Consider the following 13,243-nt stretch of genomic DNA (forward strand, 5'->3'; position numbering starts at 1 on the left):
AGATGAAATTGCATAATACTGTGCAAGAAACAATTTTGCACTTAATCGAGAAAAGGTCAATGAACATGATTCGAATTCATTAATGCTAACATCAGTAGTTGAGACATGGCAGGAAGTCAAAGATGTGCAAGATGAAGCTGATGATGAGGAGAAAAACACATGGTTGAAAGCAGAATGTAGACAGCGAGATGAGGATGGAGTTTGGACTTACAAAGATGGCAGGATAGTTTTACCAAATTGCATGATTGCTGACATGGCCAGAATGTACCATGGACCAGGTCATATTGGAAGAGATTCAATGATTAGGCTTTTTCAAGAAACTTGGTTTAATACCAAATTTAGAACGATTGCAGAATCTCTCTGTCAGAGATGTTTGACTTGCCAACAAATGAACCCAAACAGAAAGACGGTTGTAGGAACGGGAACCATAGGACGGGAGGGTGGTCCTTTCACCAGGTTGCAGATGGATTTCATTGAGATGCCCAAACACAATAGGTTACAATATGTCTTGGTAATTGTTTGTTTGTTTTCAAGGTGGGTAGAAGCATTCCCCACACGTCACAGTGATTCAATTACTGTAGCAAAACTACTTTTGAGAGAGATTATACCAAGATACGGATTTCCTGTGACTATTGAGAGTGATAGACGGGGTAATTTTGATAACAGACTGTTGAAATTGATTTGTGAAGCCTTACACATTGAGCAGAAGTTGCACTGTGCATACAGACCAGAGGCATCTGGAGTTGTAGAGCAAATAAATGGAACGATCAAAAACAGAATAGGGAAAATGTGTCTAGCTACAGGTATAAAATGGACGGATGCTCTTCCACTTGTTTTGATGACCTTAAGAAGTACACCAGATAAAAAGACAGGTTTAAGTCCACATGATATCCTCATGGGCAGAGTCATGAGACAAGCATTTATTCCAGTGGGAAAACTGTTGAGCATTAATGACAGTGCAATTTTGGAATACTGTAAGAAGCTGTCTGACGTCGTGACTTCTGTGTCTAATCAGGTGGGAACTGAAGTGCAGTCAAGAGACAAGGTGCAAACACATGATCTGAGACCTGGAGATTGGGTGAGAACAAAAGTTCACCGAAGAAGGAACTGTCTGGTGCCGAGGTGGCAGAAACCGAGACAGGTGATACTTGTGACAACAAATGCAGTGAAGTGTAGAGGTATAAAAAGGTGGATTCATCCTAGTCATACTATTCCTATACCTACACCTGAAAACTCTGATGAAGAGAGTGAAACAACAGATGATTCAGATTCTGAAGAAGAAGGTGAAGAGAATCCAGATATTGAAGATCGACAGGAAGGTCGACATCTGGAAAATACATCTGTGAATGGAGATTTGACTGAAAAAGATTTAGAAGTCATTGTTGTAGACTCTGAGGATGGAGATCTGCTAGAAAAAGAAATAGCAGAGGAATCTGGAAAAGAAGAGGAAGAGGCAGAAGAGTCTGATCAGAATCAGAAGCAGGACCAGGAGAGTATTGAAAAGCAGAAAAGAAGCTCTGAAAGCAGGAACAAGAAATCTGAAGCTGGGAAGTTGACGGTAATTGAAGAAGAGGACGAATTGCCGAGTACCAGTGGGGGAAGTAATGTTCCTAACGGAGTGAAGCTGCCGAGTAAAGAAGTACCTGAGTCAAGAATTGAAATTTCTGACAGCGACTCTGGAGAAAGTGATGAAGATTCTCAAATAGGCAAATTGAGAAAGAGATCTTGGAGAAACGAATCGAATGTGACTGAGCCAAAGAAGAAAATTCTGAGAAAAGGTGATATCTGGCCAGGTGAAAAAGGAGGGCTGAGATACAGATTGATAAACAGATCAAAAGAACAGGTGAATGAGGTTACTAGTCAGGGGGACCCTGAAAAGAAAGCAGAGGTAGGGAAGAAAATAGAAGTTGTCTCTAGAAAAACAAAGAGAATTTTTAGGCCAAATCAAAAATATAAGTCTCCTGAGTGGGCTTATATTATCATTCCACCTGTAGTTGAGATACATAGTAGCAGTCAGGAAGAAGTTGATGACTACAGTGACAATGATTGAAGTACTAATCTGTTAGAATTTAGGTTTTTGCTTTTGGCATAAGGCTGAAGAAATTGTGTTAGGTGACACAAGGTCGAAGAAATTGTGTTTAGTTGGAAAATAGCTTGTGACGCAAGGTCGAAGAAAAGTTGTTAGAGGGTTTCGAAAAAATAAATAAATTAATTAATTAAAAAGGGGGGTGTTTAAATTTTAGGTTTTGCATTTAGACATATTTAAAATTTTTGTTTTCTTTTTCTGTGATAAGGCTAGTAAAAATGCCTTTAGTTCTGAAGCGTAGTACCTCGAAATGTTCCATTTTTAAAAATTGCTGCAAGATGACTCTGATGTGTGTGCTCATGTTAATTCTGCTCTGGCTAGTCTTGGCTGTCATCTTTCCTTTCGGGATCGATAAGGAGATGTACAAGGTCAATATGACAAGCAAAGCTTCAGTTAGACAAGATAAACATAGTGCAACAGGCAAAGCTAACAAGGTTATTGATCACAGACCAGAAGCTCATCAAGACAGGTCTGTTGGTGATTTTTCTAGCAATACTTTTTCAAGACTGTTGGGTGAATATGTTAAAGTTATGGGTGTCAAAGATTGCTATATTTGTGTAAAGTTGCCAGCTTCTGTTTCTGAAGAGTGACATACAATATGCTTCCTCTTACTTATGGCATGACTTGCAGTGTGATAGCTAGCTTATTTTATCAGACAGGTCGTTTGGAGTATTACTATTCCAATTACAATGAAATTTTTGCTAACCTGAAAATTGAGAAAGCTTTAAATAAACACAAACAAGCTAAACAGATGAGGGAATTCTTTTTAGTTACTAACGAACTTACCTATGAATATGCTTACAGAAATAATTTAACCTGCAAATTGAGAGCTGAGAAAAAGACTTTCCTGAACCTAGTTGAGGAGAGAAGGGCAATCTATAAAAGGAATGAGATGGTCAAACAGACCAAATCCAAGTTTTGGCAAAAGGAGGATGACAAATTTGAAGGCAATCTTTTGATAATGTTGCGATTCACATAGACAAACCAATTAGTGGTAAGCTTTGCATTAGAAGAGATAACACACTTTTAAAAATTATTTTGTAGGAGCTAGCAATTGTGAAGACACTTATAAGATCATGGGGGGTTGGGGATTCAAAGGAGGCAAAGACCCAATTTTTCCTGGAATTTATTTTGTCTGCGGAGACAAAGCCTATTATAATCTCCCGGACCATTGGTATGGGACGTGTTTTGTTGGTCTTGTATTCCCAAAGATTTTTCCCGTTGACAGAAATGCAGAAGGTTCATTTGAAATCAATAATCATGTAAACAGATACAAAAGAGAAAGTTTCTCAGAGATTTTGGGAGACATTTTTGAGGCAGTGATACATTTAGTAGGTATTACCTTGAATGCAGGTAGAATCAGAAAATTGTCCACAATAGTTGACAGATAATCAACTGACACAGCTGGTGGTTTCCAATTAGTGGATACCGAGGTCATTGCAATTAGATCAATGGTGATGCAGAACCGTCTTGCTCTAGACATACTCCTGGCAAAAGAGGGAGGAGTCTGTGGCATTTTGCATGTCCAGCATTGCTGTACATATATCCCAGACGAAAGCAGAAACATTGAAATGTACATTAAGAACATCACAGAGATGCATTCGGAAATAGTCCCATTAGAAGAGGATGATTTTTCAGAACGTCTTTCCAAAAGATTTCAGGCTATTAAAACCTGGTTTCAAGAAATTGGTGGTTCAGTTCTTGGCAAGATTCTAACACCTTTGTTTGTAATAATTTTTGTGATAGTTTTGATTAAGATCAGTTGCATGTTACACAAGAGAAAGAAGTACATGAAAGAAAAGAGAAGAATTTACAAAATCAGAAAGGAACAGGAGAGAGAGATAGAGCTGGAGGAATTTCGTAGAGCTCAATATGATAGTTGCAAAGAAACAGCTGAAACAAATCTTTAGAAATACTAACACAGTGAAATCAAATCCTATTCATTCTAGATAAAATTTGCTAAATTTTGGGTGTGGTGTGGTGATTTGGAAATCACCAGATGAGGGAGTTGATGGAGCGAGTTTCAGAAATGCATTCATTTCAGCTCGTGAAGTTACACTTCCATAAAAGATTAATAATATTAATAATGATGTGTGTTGTGTGTTTATTAATTCAACCTAGATTAAAGTTGCACACACGAATACATGGGTATAACATTATGTGCTTTATGTTGCAGCAAGTATGTTTTTTAAAGCTAATTAATTAACCTTGTTTGTTTGTCTATTTGTCTTATTAATAGCGGCTATTTAATTAATGGCATGTGCTTATTTTATGTATGCTTTTGTCTACGTGGTGTCTTTTATTCTATACAGATATGCGGAGAATCCTGCTGGACTAAGTGAAGAATGGTAGATATAAATGCTGCTTTATTTGTTTGCTTCTGCTAGGTAATATAGACTAAATGGGTTAATCATTAGCAATGATGGGTGGGTAACAGAACGAATTTCATTTCTTGCATTAATTATTCCTTTATGTTTGTTTATATACTAGTTAACGTGAAAGCGTTTTTGAGGCCTAGTGCATTCGTGATTGAGAGAAAATTTTGCTCGGAGAAAAGCAAGAGTCCAAATGTGGTCGCATCCCCTGCCAAAAATTATTAACGCGATGAAAAATGAAACGTGATGAGCTGACTGTTCTTTAGTCAAGCAAGGCCAAGGCCAGGAACCGGCAGAGGAGTATGACAAGCTGAGGAAGCTATGAACTCTGTTAAAATAATGTTGCAAACTGGAGGAAGCTTCGCAATTTGAAAAGTAAAGGACAATGGACTCTAAGAAAGAGACGGAACTAAGGTTCAGAAGACGCAATGACATGATGGCATGTCACTTGACAGCCAATCAGACTTCGACTTGAGCAGAAAAATATAAGTTTTCATAGATTAGTTTAGCGTAGAAAGGTATAAAAACTCTTCCCCCGGGGAAGAGGCTGCTGCTTCTTGCTGACCTTTAGATGGGAGTGTCGTGCTGACGGGGTTCTCTTGGAGCACGTAAGAGACTTTTTAGGCCCTAAAGATTTTTACCCTTTATTCTTTTATATAGCAAGAGTAGTCAGGAACGTAGAATTTTAATGATGCCAAACTGCTATTTTCTATTTGTATTATGCTTTTAAATTTTACTTGAAACTGTCATTACCATTTTGCAAAGTCTTTAATAAAAACGCTTTAATAAAAGATCCTAATGCACTTTCTAAATATTAGTTAATAAAACATACTTTGAAATTCAAGCTGGCCTTGTTATTTCATGAGTTTAGGTTACCAATAGCAGATTTTATCGCCACAGTGGCTTAATTAATCATAGGGTTTGTTAAGGTGTGATGAATTCATTTTACTGCAGTTGTATATAAATGTATATATTTTGTGAATAGGTTAATTAGGTCACATGATTCAGTTGGTCAATATATGTCATGTTAGTTTATGGGCTTATGAATAAATGTTGGTGAGTATTGTGAAGTTGGGTAGCGTTGCTTATGACATATTTCCTATAGGTCGCGGGATCAGGTCCACGAGCACTGGACGCAAGACAGATTTTCAGGATAAATGCCACATATTTAATCTAATTGTAACAGTGTACATTGTGGTTGTACAGACAATCTGGTAAGGGTTAAGTTCTCGTGGATTCACACTGTACATCCGAGCTCTAGGCGGAAGCTCAGATTGGTTCAAAGATCAGTCTGGAAAGAAAGCTACAGAAAACTGATTATTAGCCCACAAGAAAGGCGTACGTTTTAGGGACATGCCAGCTTCCTAATACTTGTTTCAATAGCTTTCTTCTCAAAAACTAACACAACCAGGAGCTGGTTACAAAACACACAACCGTTTGTACTGAAGCCAGCTGTTTGGTCCAAGGTTTGGTGCATTTCACCACACAACCCTGATATTTCTGTTGGGGTATGAAGGATTGGGACTAGACTGGGCAGAATCCACTGTTCTAGAGAGTGCATCTCAACGGAGAAGGCAGCTAGAGATTATAAAGTATATCTACAACCATTTGCGGACATTTCACCGCAGGGACACGACGACTCACTTGTAACGCCATCGTTTGCCCCACAGTGATTGCCGCTTTCATTTATTTATTTTATGGGGGTGTGCCCCACTTCCCTTCCCACCCTGCCAACATGCATTTCACGACCTCCAACCGCAGTGCTGTAATTAGGCACTGCAATGCAGGCAGCGAAATGCCCGTCAACAAGAATGACACTGCAGAATGTACAAATACCATCTACAGCATATGCTGCACCATATATTACATACACTCATCTTCTGAAAGAAGAGTGCAATCAGGGTGTAGGCTGTTGTGTGCAGGGACTTTTAACTAAAATTAATCTAACTGAAGCTCATTTACAAAATCAGGGGTTTCTGTGAAAATCCTCATAAATCTGATCCTTCCTGGTCTACATTGGACACTGCTGGACGTTAAGTCCCTTTTACTAAGAATGGGCTAGATATATCTTCCACAATACAAAGCACAATGTGCATCAATTGTCAACAGCCCTCTTAAGTCCTGCCACTTCTCATTATCTTTCTTCAGATGTTCAATCTTGACTTCAACCAATCATTTGTTTTGGTTTCCTCTGGTCAATGTGAGGTCATGGACCACTCATTCCCTGTGGTCACCGTGCCAGTAATCTGGTTCACCCTATTTTTGGAGGCCATTGCTACTGTTCCACCTCTCACGGCTGATCGTGTCTTCTCCTGAGTCTTCAACACTGAAAATTAACATCTCTTGCAACTTGGAGCACCTTCAAAGGGGCACTGAATAAATATATATCTTCTATTTTGGGTCACCTCCCTGTCACCTCTGCGATCGTGTCCACCACTACTTTGATATAGTACATTATTAATCCTAATTCGGACTATTATCGTTGGATCTCACTTTCTAAACATCTCCCTACATTCCAATTTTAGGTAACCAAGTACTGAAAAGGTAATATTTATTCCTTTTAACACCTTAGGAGCTAGTAAACAAACCTCCCCAGTGCTGCGCTGTCCATTATCCAGTGCTGAACTGGACGTCCAGCGGTCGCACGCAGCACTGGGGAGGTAGTGCCCGTGACGACCGTTGGCCGACGGCAGCACCTAAAGGGTTAAAGTAAATAACATTTTTGTTTACGATGTTTACCAAATAACTATAAACAAACATTTTTTTTTTAAACTTTGGGACACAGGTTGAAATCACCATGTGACGTGACTATGTTCTTATGAAACTAAAGATAAAGCAACTCACCTTCGTTTAAGCTCCTCTGCTGCCTGCAGGACAGATGCAATGCAGCCCACATCCACGTTCAGAAGAGTGACATCAGCTGCAGGATGGGAGTCAAGAAGAGCAGCACGTGCAGCTTCTGCCCTCTTGGGATTGCGACATGCGAGGCATAGGCGTATGTGGGCATCATCCGCGAGCAGACGCTCACAAAGAGCTAGGCCAATCCCGCTGTAGATGTGAAGTAGAGTTAGAAGAGGTGTGCAGATATAGGCAACACATTGGGTAATGATTTTTCTATAAGCAAGGGCTACTAAAATTCCGGTAAATTCAATATAAAAATGTTTGACATGTATTTGTCACCAACTGTATGTCCTTATCGTGATCAATGAGAACGTGGGCACTCCACGTATGCCATCACTGTGACTGTTGGTATACAAACAAATGCCCCATAAGCTGCTGGTCCTGTGGAAAATAGCCGAGATAGAACTGAATTCTCATGCAGAAAAAAAAAGATTATACCTCAAAACTTAAATCACTTCCTGCCCAAGTACATGAAAAATGTCTTGAGAACTGTCTCTCTTTTCTCTACAGTCCCCTTGGCGTCTGACACGGGCATCCAAGGCCAACGCCCAACTCCTGATTCATCTTGATCAATCTAATCCTAAATGCCTGAGATCTGCTTAATCGGCAGCTCTCATCTCCCACAAAGCAGCCGTCTTGCCATACAGAAATCATGCTAAAAACCACATAGCTTAGTGTATGGGTACAACTACTATAACCACATGTGATGTTCAACCCATGTACATCAATTGCGCACCAACTCCTTCCAGGCGGACTTCAATTTACGGGGAGGTTCTTCAGGCAAGTCTTGGCCTCACATCACACAAAAATAAACACACGCACAAAGTAAGGAAAACTGTAAGTCTAGGAATAACCACAGTCACCGCACTATTTTACTTCAAACCATACTTCTTGACTGACAGGACCACTGTGAAATCCTATCCCAAACCTACACACAAAAGCCAACCTAAATCTATGAAAACAAATTCTACATCCCTTGAAATATTCCGCCTTCCCCCAATGAGAAATAATCTTATTACTGGAATCCTTCAAATCTGTCACAAGATAGACACCCATCTAAACATAAGCAATAAACAATACTTCAAAAGTGAACTTTGAAGAAACACACGGGCAGCATAATCTAACCCAAAACCTCAGCTCTTCAATATATATTCAGAAACTGACTAACAATAAAAGATGGATACAAATATTGTATTAATGCACAGGTACCAAGCAAACCTATCTTTAGTCTCCCGAAAGGAGAAAAAATTGCTTTTGAATTTTTGTGTTTGGAATCCAAGGTACTGTCTAAGAAAGCAGCTGTGGGTAACCACAAACAAACTCTTGCCCTATTGGTGGCTCCGTCCTTCAGTAAGCTTACAAACAACCCAAACAACTACCCCACAAACAAATCCCTCGGAGGCACTCAAATAGATCACTTTCACATCTTTAGCTCTCCTAGATGTCCCAAATCATCACTTTTATTTCTAGCAGCCACCATTTATGAAGGAGACCTAATCCCTCACACTATCATGGAATCCTTTACCTTAACACCCTCAAATCAATCCTCAGTGTCATCAACTCTTCTTCCCAATGGCCCTTTCCGACCCTCCATAACAAGTGGCCAAAGTTATTCCTCTTTAAGAAATCCTGACTATACTGTTCAGTAGACCACAAAAAAAATCACTTCATGGGCCTCTTCTGCAAGAATCTGAAATACAGAAATGAAACAAGCATTGGCATAGCCAATAGGTTTCGCCTTTGGGACCTTATAAGTGTTTAGCCAGAGCTATTGACTTTGCCTATGTCTTTAACCTGTGCTGTACAGAAGTCTGCAGCATGCTGAAAATTTATAAAAAAGAAATGTCAAAACATTTATGTTTCTGTATATATGACCAAGAAAGCAGTATGTACAACTGAACGACCATATGAAACAAGCATTTACAATGCAATGGTCTCGGCATCATTAAAGGTAGAGCTATTGGCATTGCTCATGACATTTCTTTTTTTTTCTTTAAATCATAAATAAATGGCATTGTCATTTACATTGTCAATACACAGCACTCTGCACTCAACAGCACACACCGCTCTGCACCTGCACTCACTGCTCTGCACACTCACTCTGCATTCTGCACTCCCTACTCTGCACTCCCTACTCTGCACTCCCTACTCACTACTCTGCACTCCATACTCCCTACTCTGCACTCACTACTCACCACTCTGCACCTGCACTCACTGCTCTGCACACTCACTCTGCATTCTGCACTCCCTACTCTGCACTCCCTACTCACTACTCTGCACTCTCTACTCCCTACTTTGCACTTCCTACTCCCTACTCTGCACTCTCTACTCCCTACTCTGCACTCACTACTCACTACTTTGCACTCACTACTCACTACTCTGCACTCACTACTCTGCACTCACTACTCTGCACTCACTACTCTGCACTCACTACTCTGCACTCACTACTCTGCACTCACTACTCACTACTCTGCACTCACTACTCACTACTCTGCACTCACTACTCTGCACTCACTACTCTGCACTCACTACTCACTACTCTGCACTCACTACTCTGCACTCACTACTCTGCAGTCACTATTCACTACTCTGCACTCACTACTCACTACTCTGCACTCACTACTCTGCACTCACTACTCACTACTCGGCACTCACTACTCACTACTCTGCACTCACTACTCACTACTCTGCACTCACTACTCACTACTCTGCACTCACTACTCACTACTCTGCACTCACTACTCACTACTCTGCACTCTGCACTCACTACTCTGCACTCACTACTCACTACTCACTACTCTGCACTCACTACTCTGCACTCACTATTCACTACTCACTACTCTGCACTCACTACTCTGCACTCACTACTCACTACTCTGCACTCACTACTCTGCACTCACTACTCACTACTCTGCACTCACTACTCTGCACTCACTACTCACTACTCACTACTCGGCACTCACTACTCTGCACTCACTACTAACTACTCTGCACTCACTACTCACTACTCACTACTCTGCACTCACTACTCACTACTCACTACTCTGCACTCACTACTCGGCACTCACTACTCGGCACTCACTACTCGGCACTCACTACTCGGCACTCACAACTCGGCACTCACAACTCTGCACTCCCTACTCTGCACTCCCTACTCTGCACTCCCTACTCTGCACTCCCTACTCACTACTCTGCACTCTGCACTCACTACTCTGCACTCTGCACTCACTACTCTGCACTCTGCACTCACTACTCTGCACTCTGCACTAACTACTCTGCAGTCACTACTCTGCACTCCCTACTCTGCACTCCCTACTCTGCACTCCCTACTCTGCACTCCCTACTCTGCACTCCCTACTCTGCACTCCCTACTCTGCACTCCCTACTCTGCACTAACTACTCACTACTCTGCACTAACTACTCACTACTCACTACTCACTACTCTGCACTCACTACTCACTACTCTGCACTCACTACTCACTACTCAGCACTCTGCACTCACTACTCTGCACTCATCACTCACTACTCTGCACTCACCACTCACTACTCTGCACTCACCACTCACTACTCTGCACTCACTACTCTGCACTCACTACTCTGCACTCACTACTCTGCACTCACTACTCACTACTCTGCACTCACTACTCACTACTCTGCACTCACTACTCACTACTCTGCACTCACTACTCACTACTCACTACTCTGCACTCACTACTCTGCACTCACTACTCACTACTCTGCACTCACTACTCACTACTCTGCACTCACTACTCACTACTCTGCACTCACTACTCACTACTCACTACTCTGCACTCACTACTCACTACTCTGCATTCACTACTCTGCACTCCCTACTCTGCACTCACTACTCTGCACTCACTACTCACTACTCTGCACTCACTACTCACTACTCTGCACTCACTACTCACTACTCTGCACTCACTACTCACTACTCTGCACTCACTACTCACTACTCACTACTCTGCACTCACTGCTCACTACTCTGCACTCACTACTCTGCACTCACTACTCACTACTCTGCACTCACTACTCACTACTCTGCACTCACTACTCACTACTCTGCACTCACTACTCACTACTCTGCACTCACTACTCACTACTCTGCACTCACTACTCACTACTCTGCACTTACTACTCACTACTCACTACTCTGCATTCACTACTCACTACTCTGCACTCACTACTCACTACTCTGCACTCACTACTCAGCACTCACTACTCACTACTCACTACTCTGCACTCACTACTCTGCACTCACTACTCACAACTCACTACTGTGCACTCACTACTCACTACTCTGCACTCACTACTCACTACTCTGCACTCACTACTCGCTACTGTGCACTCACTACTAACTAATCACTACTCTGCACTCACTACTCACTACTCTGCACTCACTACTCACTACTCTGCACTCACTACTCACTGCTCACTACTCTGCACTCACTACTCACTACTCTGCACTCACTACTTACTACTCACTACTCTGCACTCACTACTCACTACTCTGCACTCACTACTTACTAGTCACTACTCACTACTCTGCACTCACTACTCACTACTCTGCACTCACTACTCACTACTCTGCACTCACTACTCTGCACTCACTACTCTGCACTCACTACTCACTACTCTGCACTCACTACTCACTACTCTGCACTCACTACTCACTACTCACTACCCTGCACTCACTACTCACTACTCTGCACTCACTACTCTGCACTTACTACTCACTACTCTGCACTCACTACTCACTACTCTGCACTCACTACTCACTGCTCACTACTCTGCACTCACTACTCACTACTCTGCACTCACTACTCACTACTCTGCACTCACTACTCACTACTCTGCACTCACTACTTACTACTCACTACTCTGCACTCACTACTCACTACTCTGCACTCACTACTCACTACTCTGCACTCACTACTCTGCACTCACTACTCACTACTCTGCACTCACTACTTACTAGTCACTACTCACTACTCTGCACTCACTACTCACTACTCTGCACTCACTACTCACTACTCTGCACTCACTACTCACTACTCTGCACTCACTACTCTGCACTCACTACTCACTACTCTGCACTCACTACTCACTACTCTGCACTCACTACTCACTACTCACTACCCTGCACTCACTACTCACTACTCTGCACTCACTACTCTGCACTCACTACTCACTACTCTGCACTTACTACTCACTACTCTGCACTCACTACTCACTACTCACTACTCTGCACTCACTACTCACTGCTCACTACTCTGCACTCACTACTCACTACTCTGCACTCACTACTCACTACTCTGCACTCACTACTCACTACTCTGCACTCACTACTTACTACTCACTACTCTGCACTCACTACTCACTACTCTGCACTCACTACTCACTACTCTGCACTCACTACTCTGCACTCACTACTCACTACTCTGCACTCACTACTCACTACTCTGCACTCACTACTCTGCACTCACTACTCACTACTCTGCACTCACTACTCACTACCCTGCACTCACTACTCACTACTCTGCACTCACTACTCACTACTCTGCACTCACTACTCACTACTCTGCACTCACTACTCACTACTCTGCACTCACTACTCTGCACTCACTACTCTGCACTCACTACTCACTACTCTGCACTCACTACTCACTACTCTGCACTCACTACTCACCACTCTGCACTCACTACTCACTACTCACTACTCTGCACTCACTACTCACTACTCTGCACTCACTACTCACTACTCTGCACTCACTACTCACTACTCTGCACTCACTGCTCACTACTCTGCACTCACTACTCACTACTCTGCACTCACTACTCACTACTCTGCACTCACTTGTAG

At 42.0% G+C, this 13,243-nt stretch overlaps 1 protein-coding gene across 1 annotated transcript in view; it reads right to left on the bottom strand.

Annotated features, from left to right (window-relative positions):
• The window catches only part of HSD17B7 (hydroxysteroid 17-beta dehydrogenase 7), a 166,391-nt gene that overhangs the window by 110,459 nt on the left and 42,689 nt on the right, over positions 1-13,243 (bottom strand). Inside the window, exon 2 of the mRNA XM_078641417.1 lies at positions 7,306-7,509. Coding sequence (XP_078497543.1) covers positions 7,306-7,509 — 204 coding nt within the window. The remainder of the gene's footprint in view (positions 1-7,305; positions 7,510-13,243) is intronic.

The sequence above is a fragment of the Lissotriton helveticus genome, chromosome 1_1 (genome assembly GCF_964261635.1).
Source record: "Lissotriton helveticus chromosome 1_1, aLisHel1.1, whole genome shotgun sequence".
Classification (NCBI taxonomy): Eukaryota; Metazoa; Chordata; class Amphibia; order Caudata; family Salamandridae; genus Lissotriton; species Lissotriton helveticus.